We start from the raw sequence: 22,959 nt of genomic DNA on the forward strand, positions 1-22,959 counted from the left end.
AACAATAATTGCATTTAACGTAGGAAGAGCCAATGTACTACTACTTGCCAGAACTCACAAGTGCATCTTCTCTCTAAAACAAGTGACTAAGAGCATCATCTAGTGCTGAAGGCAAAGTGCAAGAATAGCAATCTAAAGTACAGTGCAATATAATATAATAAGTGCTTAGGAGGGAGGATTGTTGTATTTTATTTTCCATTTTATTCATACCTTGATTCACACCCACATCAAACATCTCTGTAAGACATCATTCAATCACTTTAAAAACATCACCAAGTCCGTCCCACCTTAACCCTGTCTGATGTTTGAGAAGCTCGACCACGCCTTTGTCTCCTCGAGGCTGGACTACTGCAATGCAGGTCATCAGGTCATCAGGATCCCTGGCAAGAGCCTCCGAAAGCTACAGAACTCCGAAAGCAGCTGCCCTCCGTCTTCGGAATGCCCTCCCCGACAATCTGAGGGCACCACACACTCTGGGTTCTTAGAAGACTCTAAAGACCTACTCAGGGGCGGCTGTAGCTCAGTTGGTAGAGCGGGTCGTTCAGTGATCGAAGGGTCAGTGGTTCGAATCCCAGCTCCGACTGTCCACATGTCGAAGTGTCCTTGAGCAAGACACCTAACCCCAAATTGCTCCCAATGAGCAGGTTAGCACCTTGCATGGCAGCTACCGCCATTGGTGTGTGAGTGTGTGTGTGAATGGGTGAATGAGAGGCCATTGTAAAGCGCTTTGAGTGCCGCTAAGGTGGAAAAGCGCTATATAAGTGCAGTCCATTTACCATTTACTTATTTTGAAAAGCTTTTCGTACTGTATGTAATGTGTATATCATTTATATATTAATGGGTCTGTTATTCTGCTTGTTTTTGTTTTCTTAATGACGTGATTGTTTCAACACTTTGAGATTGTCTCACAATAAAAAGTGCTTTATAAATAAATAAATATTAGTTGTTTGGCAGCTTAGTTAAAAACATGTGTAGACCTCGATTCCATATTCCTTTATCACATTTTAGAACTTACCCACTGACGCAAAGCATCCAATATGAAAGTCTCCTGAAACTCCACACTAACAATAAAGTCCAGCCTAGACTCTAGGACATCAGAGTAGAGTTCCACGCCCCTGGAGGTGCTGGTGGCTCTGCATTGAGCGGCCTCCCCCACAAAGTAGGAGGGCGAGGTTAAGGAGAAGGTGGAGGGCGAGGTTAAGGAGAAGGTGGAGGGCGAGGTTAAGGAGAAGGTGGAGGTTAAGGAGAAGGTGGAGGGCGAGGTTAAGGAGAAGGTGGAGGGCGAGGTTAAGGAGAAGGTGGAGGGCGAGGTTAAGGAGGGGGAGGTTGAGGAGAAGGTGGAGGGCGAGGTTAAGGAGAAGGTGGAGGGCGAGGTTAAGGAGGGGGAGGTTAAGGAGAAGGTGGAGGGCGAGGTTAAGGAGAAGGTGGAGGGCGAGGTTAAGGAGAAGGTGGAGGGCGAGGTTGAGGAGAAGGTGGAGGGCGAGGTTAAGGAGAAGGTGGAGGGCGAGGTTAAGGAGAAGGTGGAGGGCGAGGTTAAGGAGAAGGTGGAGGGCGAGGTTAAGGAGAAGGTGGAGGGCGAGGTTAAGGAGAAGGTGGAGGGCGAGGTTAAGGAGAAGGTGGAGGGCGAGGTTAAGGAGAAGGTGGAGGGCGAGGTTAAGGAGAAGGTGGAGGGCGAGGTTAAGGAGAAGGTGGAGGGCGAGGTTAAGGAGAAGGTGGAGGGCGAGGTTAAGGAGAAGGTGGAGGGCGAGGGATAAAGGGAGGGAACAAAAATGACTTTCAATCTCATCATCTCTCATTGTTTCAATTTGTTATTTTATTCTTGTTCACTGCACAGAGGTGCTAAATATAAACTAATTTTATCAGCTTTTTTAATTGGTTCTGGACCTTTTATAGATGTAAAAGATCAAACGATGAGTAATTTATGGAAAAAGGAAATATTTGAAAATAGATTCCTCTTTAAAATTGTAGTTCTGAAGTGCCTTTATAGTTAAAGCTGTAAGCATATGCAAACATACAGAGCTACAATACATAAACACTTTAGTAAATATACTCCAAAAAGTTCCACGTCTTTATAGTTAACTTTAGTAAATATACTCCAAAAAGTTCCACGTCTTTATAGTTAGTTACAAGGGGGTTGTAAGCTTAAGAAATCCCGTTTGAAATGAGTACATGAGGCTTTGAAATTATATTTCTCTCAATTTAGTGTTCTATAAATTCTGGTTTCAGGGTGTCATCTAAGATGCAACAATAAAAAGTGCATTCAAGAATAAGCTCTCACCCTGGGTCAGTTTACTGGACCTGGACAACAAGCCTCTTCCCTTAACGCTGATACTGGGTCAGTTTACTGGACCTGGACAACAAGCCTCTTCCCTTAACGCTGATACTGGGTCAGTTTACTGGACCTGGGACAACAAGCCTCTTCCCTTAACGCTGATACTGGGTCAGTTTAATGGAGACACTTCACTGAATACCTTCCAGTCAGGGCTCAGATGATTCTATAGGAAACCACCAACTTTTAATGCATTATTTATACATGCTGCAATATACAAATTATTATTGCATTGTAACTGTACACGGGTGCTCTGACGGAACTGACCTAGGAAAAGGGTTTTGTTGTAATATTACAATACAGTGCACGACGACAACTGGGATGGGGCAAGATTGAATGTATATTTTTACATAATTTCACTACAAACAATTTAAACTGCCGTGTCATGTTTCATCGCACAAACGTACGTACAACACAACCCACTCCTGAGAATTTGAATTCAGACGGGCACAGACCGGGCTGGCCTCTTGGTACATTTGAGTAAAGAGCTGGACCCCATGAAGAAATGTTTTTAATACAACACACTCCTAGCGATCTCAGGTGCGGACAGGTCAGAAAAAAAAAAGCCATGCAAGTACCATCCTCTTTCGATCACATGACCAAGGCTTGCCTCGGGGCAGCCATTTTGTGGGGTTTCATTGACAATACAGTTGATTCGAGTCAAATTCTTAAGATGTCTGATATCCCCGACAGTGAAAAGCAGTACAGATAACGCACATGCGTGCATGTTTTCACGATTAAAGCAAGTTCAGTTGTATTTCTGATACAAAGTCACAGTTACCACTGAACCACGGAGCTGTTAGTGGAGGATATGTAGGCTTGACATTTAGAACGAGTACATCTGCATGTAGATACAAACAAAAACACGATGGTTTGGGCAAAGGAAGACAAGCAATGAGATTTTCTATGCTGCTACGCCATCACTGGTTGAGCTCGTGTGCGACGATGTGCTGAACACCCAGAATGCAAAGCATTCGCGCTGAACACCCAGAATGCAAAGCGTTCGCGCTGAACACCCAGAATGCAGGCATTTAAATCCCCTAGTCTTTGAAAACAACCTGATTTGCATGCAACCAAAAGTAACTTGTGATTAAATCAGAAGTCCAAATTGTAAAATAGCATGTCGCAGAATTGAAGGTGAGGAATAGCTGATTATTTATTAAGGTTTTCACCGACTTTGACTAACTTTTCTATGATCAATGCACATTTGGAGATCCACCTGGGTTACTGACCATAGAAATAAAATCTTTATTTTCAACCCCCCCCCCCACATAATAGGTTTCCATCAACTGACCTTTAAATTAAATAATTTATCATATATTAATAGCTATAGCAAAAAACAACAACCTTCTCTTTCTCCACCAACCTATATACTGTACATCTGCTAAAAATGTTTGGTTTGGATCTTGAACATCCCGCCCCCCCCAGACGTCACTAGCTATGCATTCTGGTTCTCCGCCCACTCCCTCAGGTGACGACCTTCAGCGGAGAGGGTGTAGGATTGGGGACGCGGCGTGTTAGTAGCCCGCTGGAGCTCTGATGGCTTGTTCCCTTGGCTAGAAGCAATACGACCCTGTCACATACAGGTGCCATCAGGACCAGGGTCACAAAACTACTGTACAAGTATAGCTGTGCAGGGAGAATCAGCCTCTCACAGAACAACCGCTAACCAACTGCCACTCAACCCTTGGATAAAATGTATAATGTATGTGTAAATGTATATATCTACATGTACAAATAAAACAAACTGGGTAAGGGACAAGAAAGCTAAGACGCCTGTTGGTGTTGAGGCGATGGGGGCGTGTCTGCGGGAGAGGCCCCTCCCACCGGCCCCTGTCCGTCAGGACTGAGACTCCGCCCCTCGTCCATCTGCTCCAGTTCACTTTGGTCCAGAAGCTCAAAGTCCTCTTCCTCGGTCGGTGCTAGCGTGTCATCGGGGAACGCGGCGGCGGCGGCGGTGTCGACGGCGCCCGCGTCCTCCTGGGCCGCCTCGGCGGGGCTCTCCAGGGCGCTGGGCAGAGTCTCGGCCGGCAGGAACTCTTCCATGGACGGCCCCTCGCTGGCCTCGGTGGAGCGCAGCAGCGCCGACAGCGTGTTCTGCACCACGGCGGAGATGGCCGTGCTCACGATCTCCTCGCTGAGGGCCTCCAGCGCGCTCCGAGGGCCCCGGCCCTCCTCCGGCTCTGGCTCCGCCTCCGCCGCCGCCGCTCCCAGCGCCGCCCCCGCCGGCCGGCCGTGGCCGTTGAAGTGCGTGTTGACGAAGTGCAGCGGAGACGCCAGGTGCTGGAAGAGGAGGCTGGCGGGGCTCAGAGCCTCGGCCTCGGACGGGCCCCCCGGGGCCAGGCCCTGCAGGGGGAAGGGGAGGAGGCTCGGCTCCATGGAGGGGAAGTCGTCGACGGAGGGGAAGTCGGGAAGGTCCCTGAGGAACGCCTCCTCCGGGTCACTGTGCACGCTCTGCTGGTCCAGGTCTGACGGACGGAGCAGAAGGACATGAACGTCACGCAGCCAATCACCATTATTTCACTCACTCACATTCTACCAGCAAAAAACAAGCAATGAACACATCAATGAATAGGGCTGGGTTTCAAAAATCGATTCATGAATCCCAAAATCGATCTTCGAATCGAAAGTTCATTCATTCATTCATTCATTCATTTTTGGAAATCAGTATCGATACCCAGCCCTAGTATTGATGTGTTGCATAACTCGGCAGTCATGTAATTAAGGTTACAGCTAAAAAAAAACTGGTTTTAGTAACACTAACCGAATCGATATTATATATGATGATACTATTAAGGCTCTGGAGGTTTGAATCAAGGCTCTGGAGGTTTGAATCAAGGCTCTGGAGGTTTGAATCAAGGCTCTGGATGTTTGAATCAAGGCTCTGGATGTTTGAATCAAGGCTCTGGATGTTTGAATCAAGGCTCTAGATGTTTGAATCAAGGCTCTAGATGTTTGAATCAAGGCTCTGGATGTTTGAATCAAGGCTCTAGATGTTTGAATCAAGGCTCTGGAGGTTTGAATCAAGGCTCTGGATGTTTGAATCAAGGCTCTGGATGTTTGAATCAAGGCTCTAGATGTTTGAATCAAGGCTCTGGATGTTTGAATCAAGGCTCTGGATGTTTGATACAAGGCTCTGGATGTTTGAATCAAGGCTCTAGATGTTTGAATCAAGGCTCTGGATGTTTGAATCAAGGCTCTGGATGTTTGAATCAAGGCTCTGGATGTTTGAATCAAGACTAGATGTTTGAATCAAGGCTCTGGATGTTTGAATCAAGGCTCTAGATGTTTGAATCAAGACTCTGGATGTTTGAATCAAGGCTCTGGATGTTTGAATCAAGGCTCTAGATGTTTGAATCAAGGCTCTGGATGTTTGAATCAAGACTCTGGATGTTTGAATCAAGACTCTGGATGTTTGAATCAAGGCTCTAGATGTTTGAATCAAGGCTCTAGATGTTTGAATCAAGACTCTGGATGTTTGAATCAAGACTCTGGATGTTTGAATCAAGGCTCTGGAGGTTTGAATCAAGGCTCTGGATGTTTGAATCAAGGCTCTGGATGTTTGAATCAAGGCTCTGGATGTTTGAATCAAGGCTCTAGATGTTTGATCAAGGCTCTGGATGTTTGAATCAAGGCTCTGGAGGTTTGAATCAAGGCTCTAGATGTTTGAATCAAGACTAGATGTTTGAATCAAGGCTCTGGATGTTTGAATCAAGGCTCTGGATGTTTGAATCAAGGCTCTAGATGTTTGAATCAAGACTAGATGTTTGAATCAAGGCTCTGGAGGTTTGAATCAAGGCTCTGGAGGTTTGAATCAAGGCTCTAGATGTTTGAATCAAGACTAGATGTTTGAATCAAGGCTCTGGATGTTTGAATCAAGGCTCTAGATGTTTGAATCAAGGCTCTAGATGTTTGAATCAAGGCTCTAGATGTTTGAATCAAGGCTCTGGAGGTTTGAATCAAGGCTCTGGTCTTCTTACCTTCCGACACGTCTGTAAGTTGAGGCGTTGTGGCTCTGGAGACGGAGAAGCCTCCGCTCTCCAAGATGGACACCTCTTCATCAGAAAGCTCAGAGTCGGTGATGGCCATCGCCAGGGCTGTGGTCTTCACGTCCACCTGACCAATCACAGGACACCACCAATCAGTGACATGACCGTCCTAGAACCAATATTAGACTGTGGGGTAGTCTGCTGGACCTAGCCTCCCCAGGGCAGTCTGTGGGGTAGTCTGCTGGACCTAGCTTCCCCAGGGCAGTCTGTGGGGTAGTCTGCTGGACTAGGGCAGTCTGTGGGGTAGTCTGCTGGACCTAGCTTCCCCAGGGCGGTCTGTGGGGTAGTCTGCTGGACCTAGCTTCCCCAGGGCGGTCTGTGGGGTAGTCTGCTGGACCTAGCTTCCAGGGGGCAGTCTGTGGGGTAGTCTGCTGGACCTAGCTTCCCCAGGGCAGTCTGCTGGACCTAGCTTCCCCGGGGCAGTCTGTGGGGTAGTCTGCTGGACTAGGGCAGTCTGTGGGGTAGTCTGCTGGACCTAGCTTCCCCAGGGCAGTCTGTGGGGTAGTCTGCTGGACCTAGCTTCCCCAGGGCGGTCTGCTGGACCAAGCTTCCCCAGGGTAGTCTGCTGGACCTAGCTTCCCTAGGGCGGTCTGTGGGGTAGTCTGCTGGACCTAGCTTCCCCAGGGCGGTCTGTGGGGTAGTCTGCTGGACCTAGCTTCCCCAGGGCGGTCTGTGGGGTAGTCTGCTGGACCTAGCTTCCCCGGGGCGGTCTGTGGGGTAGTCTGCTGGACCTAGCTTCCCCGGGGCGGTCTGTGGGGTAGTCTGCTGGACCTAGCTTCCCCAGGGCGGTCTGTGGGGTAGTCTGCTGGACCTAGCTTCCCCAGGGCGGTCTGTGGGGTAGTCTGCTGGACCTAGCTTCCCCAGGGCAGTCTGTGGGGTAGTCTGCTCACCGTGGGGGCGAAGCAGGACAGCTCCTCCTCGCTGTCGCTCTCCGTCTCCGCCCTGGGCTCGTCGCCTTCCTCCACCTCCTTCTTCACCTCTGCAACACACACACACACACACACACACACACACTTTTTATAGAATCATCTGAAGCTTGAAAATACATGACATAATTAATTTAGCAGATGCTTTTATCCAAAGTGACTTACAATAATTGCATTTAACGTAGGTAGTCAATGTACTACTCCTCGTCAGAACACAAATGCATCTCCTTTCTAAACAAGCGAGAGCGTAAGAGCATAATCTAGTGCGAAAAACAAAGTACACGAGTAGCAAAATATGAATACAATAGGTGCTCAATACAAGGATCCTGGTAAGAGTGAGTTTTACTAGAAGAGCATCAGCTGTCACACCAGGGGCCTACTGTATACCACGAAGCAGGTTCAACATACCCAGCATAACTTTTCGTTAGCTGGCTCGACTACTGACAACCTCATTCACGCATAAATGATGTCACGAGTCATGACGGTGGTTAACTGGTGTCACGACGGTGGTTAACAAGCGTCACGACGGTGGCTAACCCTTTTAATATGACCACGTCACCGGCAACATTTTAAAAATAGCAAAACTTAACAAATATTTTATAATATAAAAAAAATATCTAACAAATCAAAAAAATTCCTCACTCCAACACTTGCTGAAAGCTGAGAAACTGCGCTTTCTAGTATTATAGGGAAAATCCAATTAATATTCGAAATGTTGTCACTATTTTCAGGGTTAAAAGGGTTAACAATGGTGGTTAACTCTTAACTTATGGCGTGTAAGCCTACCCTTATTCTTTCAGCTGCAACCCTGTGAGCCTCGCAAAGCTACAATGCTTAAATGTTAAAGCAAGTGTAGGAAATATTTTATTACTTCAGGTTGCAACAGACAATGTGAGGTCTCTTTACAAGAGGAGTTTAGAACTTCATATTGAACCAAAAGAGAAGAACAAAAGCGTGAAGCTGGAGGAGGAGAAACTAGAGTCGCCGACGAAAAGAAGGTATTTCAGAAACGTCAGTTAATTGTCAGGCCTGGGGTAACAGTTCAACTGAAAGAGGCTTGACCACGGCCCGGAGGTAGAAGAGAGATGTTCCTTTCATTAAACCTGTTCTCTCAACTCAGAAATGTGAAGTTGCTTCCTGATATTCAGTAAAGTCAGCAAGCTAACAGACCATGTGGTGTGAGTCAGCCTCAGGTGAGTAAAGCTAGCTAGCTCAGACCCTGCTGTGTGAGTCGGGTGAGTAAAGCTAGCTAGCTCAGACCCTGCTGTGTGAGTCGGGTGAGTAAAGCTAGCTAGCTGCTGAGTAACATGTAGCCATACTCACTCCACTTGTCGTGTTTGCGGTGCTGCGTGTCGCCCTTCATGCTGTAGTCCAGCTTCATGAAGATGGGCTCCAGCCCCGTGTACATCCTCTGGATCAGCTCATGGTACACCACCAGGGGCCACAGCAACACACTGAGAGCTGCACACAAGTGTGTGTGTGTGTGTGTGTGTGTGTGTGTGGGCGAGAAAGAGGGGAAAAAAAGGTGGAATCCGTATCAGTGGGAGGATAATGATATGCCCTTTTACAGAATGAAATTATCCTAGTTGGCTAAATCTGTGTGAGGTAAATATTATGAAGGGATGTAAAACTATTTGAAGACAATTTCATTATAGTGACACTAGGCGTTATTTCAGGCAACTGCACAGTTAAAATGGTTTAAAAACGTAAAAATAACACAAGAGAGACGTGGAGGAGGCGCTCACCGATGATGTAAGAGATCATGATTCCTGGTACGTAGTGACCCAGCAGCGCCATCACGCAACATCCCGAACACGTCAGCACACAGAACTGGTGGGGGGAGAGGGGACAACGCCGTCAGCACCAGGGGCGCAAGGGGGCGGAACATTTACAGCACATTTCAAGAAACCTTCCGGAAATTTACCACAGGCAGTTTAAAGGCCCTACGAGAAGTTTCTGAAGCGTTTTCCGCCCAAAAAGACCACATTTCCCATGAGCCTCCCCGCACACTTTCGTAAAACTTAGCTACCTGAGCCGGGTGTTTTGAAGACGGAGCGATGGCCACCGACGAGGTAATTACATAGGTCTTACTAGTAACGTTACTTTTGACAATATATAACGGTCATATATCTCTTGTCGGCGGCGTCCAATGATCGTAGGGTTGGTAGTTCGAATCCCGGCTCCTCCTGACTGCATGTCGAAGTGTCCTTGGGCAAGACACTGAACCCCAAATTGCTCCCAATGAACAGGCAAGCCCCTTGCATGGCAGCTACCGCCATTGGTGTGTGAATGTGTGTGTGAATGGGTGAATGAGAGGCCTTCATTGTAAAGCGCTTTAGATAAAAGCGCTATATAAGTGCTTTAGTATGTGCTACTAAAGTCTAAAAAATCCTCTTCTCTCCCTTGCCGTTTGTTTGTGGCTTATCCATTACAGCACTTCTACCCACCCAACGCCGCTGGTAATGTTGTACAGCCCTTCTACCCACCCAACGCCGCTGGTAATGTTGTACAGCACTTCCACCCACCCAACGCCGCTGGTAATGTTGTACAGCACTTCCACCCACCCAACGCCGCTGGTAATGTTGTACAGCCCTTCTACCCACCCAACGCCGCTGGTAATGTTGTACAGCACTTCCACCCACCCAACGCCGCTGGTAATGTTGTACAGCACTTCTACCCACCCAACGCCGCTGGTAATGTTGTACAGCACTTCTACCCACCCAACGCCGCTGGTAATGTTGTACAGCACTTCCACCCACCCAACGCCGCTGGTAATGTTGTGGCTTTGGATGAACGTGTCTGCTAAACGACAGTAATGTGAGGTACTACGCAGCGCCCCCCGGAGGCCGGGCCGACCCACCTTGCCGTGGTTCTGCCGTTTGTACTGCAGCATCTCGGTGACGTACAGGCTGCAGGTGAGGACGCTCTCGGCCAGGTGGTGGCTGAGCTCGGGGACGCTGAGCAGACGCGGCTGAACGTTCATGGTGTCCCTGCAGGTCGAGAGGGGAGGTCAGAGCACGGAGGCACACACACCGTTCACTGCAAGGATGGATCAATCAATCAATCAAAGCTTTATTTGTATAGCGCATTTCCCAGAGGCAACACAATGCGCTTTACAGAGAACAAGGGAGGAGGGCATACGACCCACTCTCTACATATTCCAGAGGGAAGCAAAAAAACAGTATTCACCCGGGGGCCAGATAAGTGAGCTGTAAAAATTCTTCCCTGACCCCTCTCAACAAGGCGATGGAGCAAGCTCCTGGAGTAAGTTTGTCTACCGGCTAAGAACATTTATAAAGCAATAAATAACATTAAATTACATTTTCAGAGTAAGAGAGGCTTATAACATCATAGGAGAGACATGGCAAACACTGGTGTATGTCTGTGTGTGCGTGAATGTGCCTGGGCCCAGATAGAGGCAGGGGTCAGGGGTAGGGTCGGGGTAGGAAAAGGATACGGACCCGGGTTAGGGTGAGGGGAAGGGGATCTGAGCCCAGGACTGGTGTATGTCTGTGTGTGTGTGAGTGTGCCTGGGCCCAGATAGAGGCAGGGGTCAGGGGTAGGGTGGGGGTAGGAAAAGGATACGGATAGCCTAGCGTAGCCTACCTTTCTACTGGGGGGGCCTCCGGCTCTGGGTGATGCACTGCGGAGGAAAAGACGCCGGAGAGATTTCCAGTTCAGAACACAACAAAATAACTGTTTTTTCCATCAGGGTTATCAAGTCAAATATCAAATTCTCTGACTTTCAATGACTAAAAAGCTGGAATTCCATGACCTACAATGAACGGAAAAACTGTTGACAAGTGGGAAGGGAATAAATGGGCGCTGAGAATCAAGTAACCTTGTAGTCTCTTTTTGTGGAAAAAGGTAGGTTTGTAGCGTTCACTTACGCTAAATTTCTTCGCTTTCAGGCATCCGCAATCGGAAATAGTACTCCATTATGTAACGTTGCTATAGGCAACTTAATGCCAGCTGACAATGTTTGTGGAGTGATATCTTTACCGGTGATTTAACCGTTGGTATATCATGGTTATTGGCACAGACCCCAAAAGACTCTTGGCCAATCACAACGCACGGTCGGAACTAGCTGTTGTATAAAACATTTTGATAAATGGCAACTAAATTTTAAACATGCTACAAACAAAGTTCCCACATATTCAATGAGGCCCATACATTGATCAAATCCCTTGACTTTGATGTTTGGAATAACCTTTTTAAAATTCCAGAATATTCCAGAAATCCCATGACCTGATTCATTCATAAAAATCTAAATGTCTGGCATGGAGATTGTGTCTGAGGCTGTTGTGACAGCAGCTACCTGTGATGAGGGGTAACTTGTGCTTCCATCTCTCCAGCAGCGTGAGTCCCAGGAGAGACACGCTCAGCAGGAAGACAGGCCTCAGGGAGGTGGAGGACAGAAGCCTGCAATTATAGGTAAAGACCAACTCAAGCTCACACTAGCTCACGTGCACCACTAGCGTTAAACGTCCCAACAATTACAACTAATTGGGGAAACGCAGCTTTTCACATTGCAGGGCCGAAACTCTGGAACTAATTTCAGAAACAAAACAAGCTCCCGTCCCTTATCAAACACTTAAAGAATTATTAACGGATACCTATGGAACTGTAGTGTGTAAATGCCACTAATGCTAGTCATTCCCTTACTATACTTAGTAATTACTCCACTCTACACCCTTGTAGTAGTACTCTGCCACTTAATTACTATATATGTTGTTTGTAAGCAGGGCACATCTGTAAAAGAGACCTGGTCTCAGTATGTTCTTCCCCTATCTATCTATCTATCTATCTGTCTATCTATCTATCTATCTATCTATCTGTCTATCTATCTATCTATCTATCTATCTATCTATCTATCTATCTATCTATCTATCTATCTGTCTATCTATCTATCTATCTATCTATCTGTGTGTATCTATCTGTGTCTATCCATCTATCTATCTATCTATCTATCTATCTATCCATCTATCTGTCTATCTATCTATCTATCTATCTGTCTATCTATCTATCTATCTATCTATCTATCTATCTATCTGTCTATCTATCTATCTATCTATCTATCTGTGTGTATCTATCTGTGTCTATCCATCTATCTATCTATCTATCTATCCATCTATCTATCTATCTATCTATCTATCCATCTATCTATCCGTCTATCTATCCATCTATCTATCTATCTATCCGTCTATCTATCTATCTATCTATCTATCTATCTATCTGTCTGTGTGTATCCATCTGTGTCTATCTATCTGTGTCCATCTATCTGTGTCCATCTATCTGTGTCCATCTATCTGTGTCCATCTATCTGTGTCTATCTATCTGTGTGTATCTATCTGTGTCTATCTATCTGTGTCTATCTATCTGTGTCTATCTATCTGTGTCTATCTATCTGTGTCTATCTATCTGTGTGTATCTATCTGTGTCTACCCATCTGTGTCTACCCATCTGTTTCTATCTATCTGTGTCTATCTATCTGTGTCTATCTATGTGTCTATCTATGTGTCTATCTATGTGTCTATCTATGTGTCTATCTATGTGTCTATCTATGTGTCTATCTGTATCTATCTATAGAGCTAGCTAACGTTACAGGCCTTACTTTTGTCAAAGCAGCCCTGTGTGCCTGAAGGTAGCAACTGACAGCTAGCAGGCAAACATCCCTTATAACAACACCAACAGATATGATATTATGGTGTGTACATTCAGCAAGTGACAAGGCCATTGAATAACAGTAGTAAATCTAGGAACCCAGCTGGGCGTGTTAGCTGCTAGCTACCTAGCACCTGCTAGCTGGTGTAACATTACTCAAACCTCTAGTCCCTCTAGTCCCTCGTCCAACGGCCTCTAGTCCCTCTAGTCCCTCTAGTCCCTCGTCCAACGGCCTCTAGTCCCTCGTCCAACGGCCTCTAGTCCCTCGTCCCAACGGCCTCTAGTCCCTCGTCCCAACGGCCTCTAGTCCCTCGTCCAACGGCCTCTAGTCCCTCGTCCAACGGCCTCTAGTCCCTCGTCCAACGGCCTCTAGTCCCTAGTCCCAACGGCCTCTAGTCCCTCGTCCCAACGGCCTCTAGTCCCTCGTCCAACGGCCTCTAGTCCCTCTAGTCCCTCGTCCAACGGCCTCTAGTCCCTCGTCCAACGGCCTCTAGTCCCTCGTCCAACGGCCTCTAGTCCCTAGTCCCAACGGCCTCTAGTCCCTCGTCCCAACGGCCTCTAGTCCCTCGTACCTACAGCCTCGAAAGAGGCTACTCAAACCTCTAGTCCCTCGTCCAACGGCCTCTAGTCCCTCGTACCTACAGCCTCGAAAGGGGCTACTCAAACCTCTAGTGCTAGCTAGCTATCTGGATTATGGTGATTTAGCAAGAACTAGCTCGCTAGCTAGCACTATAATACGTGGACGCCATGGTAACCGTTACGCTAAAAATACAATTTCACGTAGTTAGTCGAGAGTTTGCGCAGAAATGTAGCTAACACGACGGTTTCATGATTATAATAATAGTTAATAATACTTGTGTACCAGAACAGGGTGTTGAGTGTGAGGGCCACGCAGCTGCTGTACAAGGGCCTCTCCCACACCAGCAGCCTCTGGGCCCCCAGCAGCGGGGCCTCGTAGGGGAGCAGCCAGCCTCGGACCCGGTCCCTCATACGGGCCAGCTCGGGATCAGAGGCCTCGGCGGGGAACAGGGCCTCCAGGCCGGCCGGGGAGCAGCGTCTGGCCTCCTCCTGCTCGCTCGCCATCTTTCTTTACCCCGAAGTTATGTGGTTTGTGAGATCACGGGGTCGTGGATCCGTCATGGATGGTGGAAGGTGGTGGTTAGTTCCCATGCGCGCAGAGACCGGGGAAACTATAACCCGAGCGTTAATATAACCCTAGTAACCTAACCCTTAGGGTAACCTTATATCTAAGGCTAAACATAACCTTAACCCAATCCTAAACCCTAACCCAACCTGAACTCAACCCTAACGCAAACCTAAACGGCCTCTGCGTGTATGGGAACTAGCCTTTACCTACTGAAAAATAACGTCACGTGTTTCCTTGTTTACTGCCTTTGTAAGAGTGATGCCATCTACTGGGCACACTTGAGACTTGATTGAGTAAGATGTTCTTGTCTGCCTTGATGAAAACAAACCTTTTTATAGAGACCAGGGGCACGTCGAATAAAATAGACATGTTTAATATAGGAAGAATACAATGGCACACACATTGCACACATTGTATAAAACATTGCTCATCTATCACACGGCACTGTACATACACTCACCACACTTCATTCTGTATATATTGTGTCATTTTGCATTCATGCCGTTCTTTTTATTGGTTATTTTGTATCTTTGTATTTGCAGTGTATTTTGTCATTGCATTTGCAGTGTCATGTCTTTGCCCTGTCCTGCACCCTGTCCTATGTCGTCTCCGTCAGCGTATGCCTTAAAGTCGCACTGAAATGAAAAAAGCATTCTGTCCCATTTTGGTTCACATAATTGGTCATAGTGTTCACCTATTCAACGATGTATGCCAAAAAAATTACAAAATTCTACTTTTGTTGTAATCTTATATCAAAGTTTCTTACCTCCTGGAAAACGGTAGGTCACGTGCAATGACGACAACAGGTACCTTAGATTTTAGGCCAATAATCTCACGACATCCACCCGTCAATCAACGCTATCCTTCTATCGAATCTGTCTAAAACCCGCCCACTTGTCAATGTTCCAATCAAATTCCTCTAAGCATATGTCCCGCCCTCATAGCTTGTTTGCGTCGGAAATACGTCAAACTACGGAAGTTAGATGATCTCAAACGTCCGTTTCAGTGCGACTTTAACCCTAATCAAATTCCTAGTATGTGTGAGCCATATACCTGTACATAGCGAACAGACTGTTCTTGAATCTTAAACATGATGATCAATTTGATCAAGAGCAAAAGACAATTATCAACGTTCATGAATCTGATACAGCTCCAACTACGCAAGTCAACACAGTTGTTGCTGCTACTGTTTTTTTTAATCTTCAACAGGACAATGAAACAATAATTTCTGTTTATTATTCGGCCGTTAGTTCCCAAGTTGACTGGCTTGTAATCGCTGAAAAACAACACAAGAGGATAATGCATGATCGAAGGCCGTTTAAATCGTCAGATTTCTTTCCCCTTGAATTCCCATTGTTAGTCTATTGCTGTCTCGTGATCAGCCACCACAGGAGAAGACACAGTCACAGAAGAAGAAGACTCTAGCAGTCACAGACCAAGCCAGCTGTCCACCATCAAACACGTGTTCAAAGGTTTGCATGATTGTAGATCCACAAAACAATTCTTGATTTACCTAGCTCACAGAGTATCAGGTATGCAGGGATGTGTGAGGGTGGAGTACGCCATCCCTCGCCTGGGCGTCTTTAGTTTGTGTGTGTGTGTGTGTGTGTGTGTGTGTGTGTGTGTGTGTGTGTGTGTGTGTGTGTGTCTCAACTGTCGAAGGTCAGAGAAACAGGCAGCCCAGCCAGTGGGCGGGGTTTATGGAATAGCTCAAGGAGTCAACAATAAGAGACCGCCAGACTGCGTTTCAAATCGCATACTTCTACTTTTTATTACCAGTACGTACTACAGCTGCCCCTAGAAAGTACCTACTTTACGTGCAGTACGATTACAATTGGGACATACGACTTTGTCATCATAACATTGAGCCGTGAAATCTGCTCACATCCCTCACAGTCCATAAAGCAACATTTGTCCTCAGCTGTCATGACACATGTGACGGAATTTCCGCTGTGCAATGGATTGTGGGTAAGAATAGCCAGAAAGGTCTACTGGCTTGCATACTGCAAACTAATACCGGATGTAGTAGGACATCCTGGTATTTTTGCCATAATGCATGTGGGATACTATATATTGTGACATACTACATCCTTTTTTGGCATACTATATAGTATGGAAGTATGTGATTCGGAACGCAGCTCCAGAGCCTACGTGGGGGCGGGGCCAGGGAAGGGAAATGGGCGGGGCCAGGAAAAGGGGCGGGGCCGGCCCCTCCCACAGCTGCTAAGACAAAAGGGCATCAATACCTGCTGGAGACAAAACCATGGCCTGCAAGAGGTCGGACAGCGAGACGATGCCCCTCACCACGTTCCCTCGGTCCACGAGGACCAGACGATGCACCTGGGGGTGTTGAAGTCAGGGACAAGGACTGGGATTAAACAATGCTCGTTTTTGACAACCTGGACCTTATTTACGGCATATTATAAGACGTTTGACTCACCGATATCACTTTGGTGTAATTCGGAGGCCTGTAGAAGAAATTTAAAATCCAGCGCGAGCCAAGTCTATATCCATGTAATGGCGGCGGACGGGGCACTGAGAATGCAGCTTCTAAAAAATCTATTTTCTGCTGCGATATGGTTGTTTTCATCAATCTGTCTTTATGAATCGCTAGTTGTGCTTCCATAGAGCGAGGGCTTGTTGTGGTTTTTCACATGCCTCTGTAATATGATCTTTAGAAACGTCTTTAGACACGAAATAGCTTCCCCACTTGCTCCAGCACGCTGTGCGCATGCGTGCTGGAGCAAGTGAGGAAGCTATTTCGTGTCTAAAGTAAAAAAAATTATAAGCGTGTACAGGCCTCCGAATTACACCAAAGTGATCTCGGTGAGTCAAACGTCTTATAATATGCCGTAAATAAGGTCCAGGTTGTCAAAAACGAGCATTGTCCTTTAAAGGTGACAACATCATGACTGAGGAGGACGATGCGGCGACGCTAGCTACCTCGGCCTGCACGATGCGGTTGATGACGGTGTCCACGGTCTCGTCGGGGTAGCACTTGACCACGCCCTCCACCACACAGCGCCGCCGGCGTACCGCCTCCCGCATGCTCACGCTCAGGTCGCTGTACGTCTTCTGGGCCGCCAGGTTCTGGCGCCAGAGTGGGAGGAGACAACGGGAGCCGCGGACATGACAGTCACTATCGCGTTAGGGGGATTTGACATGGCTGTTTGAAAGCGGATGATGCTCTGATGTTTGAAAGCGGATGATGCTTTGATGTTTGAAAGCGGATGATGCTTTGACGTACTCACAATCACATCAAACCTGGAGTAGAGAGCGACCACCTTGCCTGAGGTAACAGAAGAAAGATTAGAGTCTGACTGTTAGCTGGGTGTAAATTGTATCCCTGACATTGTGCTGTTCGTTAGTTATATATTTGTTATATATGTGCTGTTCATTTGTTATATATTTGTTATATATGTGCTGTTCATTTGTTATATATTTGTTATATATGTGCTGTTCATTTGTTATATATTTGTTATATATGTACTGTTCATTTGTTATATATTTGTTATATATGTGCTGTTCATTTGTTATATATTTGTTATATATGTGCTGTTCATTTGTTATATATTTGTTGTATATGTGCTGTTCATTTGTTATATATTTGTTGTATATGTGCTGTTCATTTGTTATATATTTGTTGTATATGTGCTGTTCATTTGTTATATATTTGTTGTATATGTGCTGTTCATTTGTTATATATTTGTTGTATATGTGCTGTTCATTTGTTATATATTTGTTGTATATGTGCTGTTCATTTGTTATATATTTGTTGTATATGTGCTGTTCATTTGTTATATATTTGTTATACATGTGCTGTTCATTAGTTATATATTTGTTGTATATGTGCTGTTCATTAGTTATATATTTTTATATATGTGCTGTTTATTTGTTATATATTTGTTATATATGTGCTGTTCATTTGACTAACCTTGCTCGTCTACCACCGGCAGGGCAGACACTCTCCTCTCTACGAACACAGACAGGGCATCGAAAATGGTCGCCGTCTGCAAAACTGTTGCAATGTTCTGGAACGTTCCAATCCCAACCTCCTGGATCTGCTTCTGCAGGAATCGAGGTTTGGGGACCATCCCTCTCTTAAAGAGAACAGGTCACACAGGACAAGCACACATTTGAAATAGCAAGTGTCGGTGCATGGAACGGACATGTTATTATAAAGTCTATAACCTCAATTCTCAGGTAGGCTACTGTGACTTCCTTCTCACAACGTCACTGAATTCACCATAAAATATTCACCTGAACAGTTGATCATGTTGTCGCCTATGGTATCATTGCAATTCATCAAAACATAGGGGTAGTTAACTGTGTTATAATATTTGGTTCCTGAGATATGATGCAAAATACATAATGTGGTTATGAGAGTAAATTGGCCGCCACGTGAGTTTTTGCTATGGCTCAATTTCAGAAAATGTTCAGGGCCCCAAACTATACAAGTGTAACAAGTTTCATGCTTTTATGAAAAAGTGAACATATATCACCTCAAATTTGTCACATATCTCCTGGACTAGGACACATTAAGAATAGTTTAATGCTCAAGCTGCTTTCTTACAAATATGTGGAGGAACTTCAGGAGTCGCTTGTGGGTCAGAATGTGTAAGACGTTGCCGGACTCGGGGTCGATGACCGGCAACCTGTGGATCTTGTGCCTCAGGAGGGAATAGACGGCATCGAAGAGGCTGTAGAGAGGCAGGGGAAGGCTGAGTGGAGAACGTGGCCGCGGTACAAGTCAGCCTCTAAACGCGGCGCTCAAAAGAGAGGCTGGTATCGCGAGACTAGATCTGTGAGGTCTGATATCTTACGGCTTCTGTGCTGAATGCAATGCAGATGGTCTACTTGAATGGAGATGTACGGGCTATTTAGCTTAAAGGAGAATGCTCATTTTTGACAACCTGGACCTTATTTACCGCATATTATAAGACGTTTGACTCACCGAGATCACTTTGGTGTAATTCGGAGGCCTGTAAAAGAAATTTAAAATCCAGCACGAGCCAAGTATATCCATGTAATGGCGGCGGACGGGGCACTGAGAATGCAGCTTCTAAAAAAATCTATTTTCTGCCGCGAAACGGTTGTTTTCATCAATCTGTCTTTATGAATCGCTAGTTGTGCTTACATAGAGCGTAGGCCTGTTGTGGTTTTTCACATGCCTCTGTAATATGATCTTTAGAAACGTCTTTAGAAACGAAATAGCTTCCCCACTTGCTCCAGCACGCATGCGCACAGAAGCTGCATTCTCAGTGCCCCGTCCGCTGCCATTACATGGATATACTTGGCTCGCGCTGGATTTTAAATTTCTTCTACAGGCCTCCGAATTACACCAAAGTTATCTCGGTGAGTCAAACGTCTTATAATATGCCGTAAATAAGGTCCAGGTTGTCAAAAACAAGCATTCTCCTTTAAGCAAATCAAATAAACGGATTCTGACACTACCTAGAGTGTCATTGTCCCCCACCTGATGAAATCAGGAGAATGACCCGCGTACGAAGCTCGTTTGTTGGTCCGTCGCACACGTACCAGAGTACGTGCACGTAAACAATTACACTTTGCTTTGTAAATAAATAAAAAATGTTCCAGGCGGTGAAGTGAGGTTAATGAGCAATCTCTGTTGCCCACTGCTGGTGTATAACAGCATTGGATATTCCTGGTTGGTCTAAATCTCATGCTACGTTGTTGAGATATGCTAACCCTAGCCCGCCATCAAACTGCTAGCTTTTCAGTGGAGTAAATGGCTAAAGCTGTGTTTAGGTCACATGGTCCCGGAGTAGAATATACTTTTGCTGAGACCCCAACCATTTTTAAGTGTTGCAGCCTCCTTCTATACCATGTGTGTCGGTTTATTCGTCGGCGGACAGCAGGTCCGACCCAGCGTGGGCCAGTAGGGGGGACGAGTGACGCAATGACCTGTGACAAAGTAGTGCTAAATGGATTCACCTGGCCTTAGGCGTAATACTGATGAGACAATGAGTGGAGTACTGCAGGTAGACATCTGGAGACACACACACACACACACACGAGAGTCAGTACACATATACACATAGGGGCGACAGCACGCTAAATCTCTGGCCTGTAGCTTAGTTAGGTGTAAATGAATCACCTCTCCACGTCTCAATCCTGTGGCTCTCCAGCTCATAGATCTGTACCTGTGAGGGTGACAAGGCAGTCGTACTGTAAATACTGTACCGCCACACCCTGCATGATGACAGAGGGAGGGGAAGTTATGGTCAGTCAACATGGGATCGGTGACTTGTAGTAACCCACATACTATCGGTGACTTGTAGTAACACACATACTATCAGTGACTTGTAGTAACACACATACTATAGGTGACTTGTAGTAACCCACATACTATAGGTGACTTGTAGTAACACACATACTATAGGTGACTTGTAGTAACACACATACTATCAGTGACTTGTAGTAACCCACATACTATAGGTCACTTGTAGTAACCCACATACTATAGGTGACCTGTAGTAAACCCACATACTAAAGGTGACTTGTAGTAACCCACATACTATAGGTGACTTGTAGTAACCCACATACTATAGGTGACTTGTAGTAACCCACATACTATAGGTGACTTGTAGTAAACCGCATACTATAGGTGACTTGTAGTAACCCACATACTATAGGTGACTTGTAGTAACCCACATACTATAGGTGACTTGTAGTAACCCACATACTATAGGTGACTTGTAGTAACCCACATACTATAGGTGACTTGTAGTAACCCACATACTATCAGTGACTTGTAGTAACCCACATACTTTCAGTGACTTGTAGTAACCCACATACTATAGGTGACTTGTAGTAACACACATACTATAGGTGACTTGTAGTAACCCACATACTATCAGTGACTTGTAGTAACCCACTATCGGTGACTTGTAGTAACCCACATACTAGAGGTGACTTGTAGTAACCCACATACTATCGGTGACTTGTAGTAACCCACATACCATCGGTGACCTGTAGTAGCGATGGAGAATGTTGATGAAATCGGTGATGGTCAGCATACCTGGAAGAATAAGCAGACTAGTATGTAGTATGTCACCACAGCGTACTAGAGGACCGTTGAAAGATTAGACGGCATCCTCCCCATGCCCTCACCCTGCACCTCTGAAAGGGACTAATAGGCCATGTGCACCAGCTCCACTACTTCCTGAAAGTCACTTGGCATCTTTATTTCCTGTCCAATATGATTGGATTAAGTGATTAATCAGGTGTGCGGCAGACCCAGCGCACACCTGATTAATCACTTAATCCAATCATATTGGACAGGAAATAAAGAAGCCAAGTGACTTTCAGGAAGTAGTGAAGCTGGCGCACATGGCCTATTAAAGAGCATCTTCCTCATGGCCTTACCCACAAATCTCTGTAACTTGTGGTCCCAGAGAGGAGCGGCCCTCAAGCCATTGGCTACCAGGGCGAAGAATGCTTTCTTGACCTGCAGACGGACAGTAGGGTGTTCAGCTCACGCTAGGAAATGGAACTGTAGGCTCAGAGTTCAAGATCTCTGACCAAAACTGGCCTGAACATTCACTGCAACTCCCGTGATATGGCCGTGCGCTTACTTGTAGCGTGGTGTCAAATATGACCAGTTTGCAGCTGGTTGGAATGGCGTCGTAGCAGGAGTGGTTCTTCATGAAGTTCATGTAGGCCTCAGCATTTGGATCTGAGTGAGGACACAGTCGTAACACACAACTGTAACCTAACGGCTTCCTCATACACACATTTAACCTGATGGTTTAAGCAGCTGTGTATAAGGGTACAGAAATGCGCACACGCACGCACGCACACACACACACACGAGCACAAACACACACAAAAGCACAAAAACACACATGCACACACACACAAGCACAAACACACAAGCACAAACACAAAAGCACAAACACACACATGCACACACACACACACACAAGCACACACAAAAGCACAAACACACACACACACACACACACACACACACACACTCAAAACAAATGTTTTACCTTCTTTCCTTGTCACAATCTTCTCTCTAAATGGAACCTACACAACCAGTAAAACATTTTAATCTTTTCACATAAAAGTGAGATGATCTTTGAAATCCACAAAATCATTGGCTCAGCCCAGCTGCGTCATGTTTACACTCTGCTGTCATCCTGGTAGGGGTCCCACGGCATACCTGTATGGGAGGTGGTTGCATGGTTGTACTGTGTGTCCATGAAAGAGTGGTTGTTCATAACACCAGCTACACGACTGTTGTCTTTCATAGAGGACCTCCCCACCGCCCTTTCCCACAAAGCAGTTGAGTCTATATTAGGAACAGGAGTCTCAAGTGGTATGCGGTGGCTAGGGGGACGGGCATGGCGCACTGTCAAAGGGAGGGACACAGCACAGGCAAACCGGAGCTGAATTCTAATTCCGAGTTCCAGATAGGATTTTGAGCTCGTAAGTTACGACTTACGACTTCCTAGCGTTCCAGGCAAACTGTCTGAATGCGTGGCATTGTGGATAAATGTACGATAAATGTAAGATATGGTAAAAGCTTGAGATTTGGCACAGTCAGAGCTGGAAAGCTAAACATTGTATGCCTGATTTCGCTATGCTAAGAAATCGTACGTTTTTATTTATTGAAATCATCGACTTTTCGCCGTTTGCATGGTCACGTTCAGGTTTACCTTAATGTTAGCTAGCTAGCGCTAGCTATCTCTTGTCAACATATTTGGGCATCATCACATACACATAGCAGATTGTAGTGCATAATCGTTTGTATTATTTTGATTACAACGTACAAATTGACTTTACGTTGCCCTAAAGTTATCTTTGTCGCCATAC

At 45.9% G+C, this 22,959-nt stretch overlaps 2 protein-coding genes across 2 annotated transcripts; both read right to left on the reverse strand.

The window, feature by feature from the left end:
• Positions 1-2,913: 2,913 nt before the first annotated feature.
• On the reverse strand, positions 2,914-14,062 carry retreg2 (reticulophagy regulator family member 2). Its single transcript, XM_084460511.1, has 9 exons — positions 13,831-14,062; positions 11,623-11,726; positions 10,911-10,947; positions 10,165-10,294; positions 9,050-9,134; positions 8,628-8,765; positions 7,269-7,357; positions 6,310-6,445; positions 2,914-4,797 (listed from the first exon to the last, which is right to left on the reverse strand). The coding sequence occupies exons 1-9, from the start codon at positions 14,049-14,051 to the stop codon at positions 4,097-4,099; spliced, it is 1,641 nt and encodes a 546-aa protein (XP_084316637.1). The 5' UTR covers positions 14,052-14,062; the 3' UTR covers positions 2,914-4,096.
• Positions 14,063-16,338: 2,276 nt separating this feature from the next.
• Positions 16,339-21,809, reverse strand: prkag3a (protein kinase, AMP-activated, gamma 3a non-catalytic subunit; the record flags this gene model as incomplete). Its single annotated transcript, XM_084460420.1, has 10 exons — positions 21,714-21,809; positions 21,505-21,586; positions 21,099-21,157; positions 20,234-20,279; positions 20,071-20,125; positions 18,689-18,815; positions 18,050-18,215; positions 17,367-17,404; positions 17,059-17,205; positions 16,339-16,455 (listed from the first exon to the last, which is right to left on the reverse strand). Exons 1-10 carry the CDS (start codon positions 21,792-21,794, stop codon positions 16,339-16,341), a joined length of 918 nt encoding a protein of 305 aa, XP_084316546.1. The 5' UTR covers positions 21,795-21,809.
• Between the last annotated feature and the right edge of the window lie 1,150 nt (positions 21,810-22,959).

This window comes from Borostomias antarcticus (genome assembly GCF_949987555.1).
Source record: "Borostomias antarcticus genome assembly, chromosome: 32".
Taxonomy (NCBI): domain Eukaryota; kingdom Metazoa; phylum Chordata; class Actinopteri; order Stomiiformes; family Stomiidae; genus Borostomias; species Borostomias antarcticus.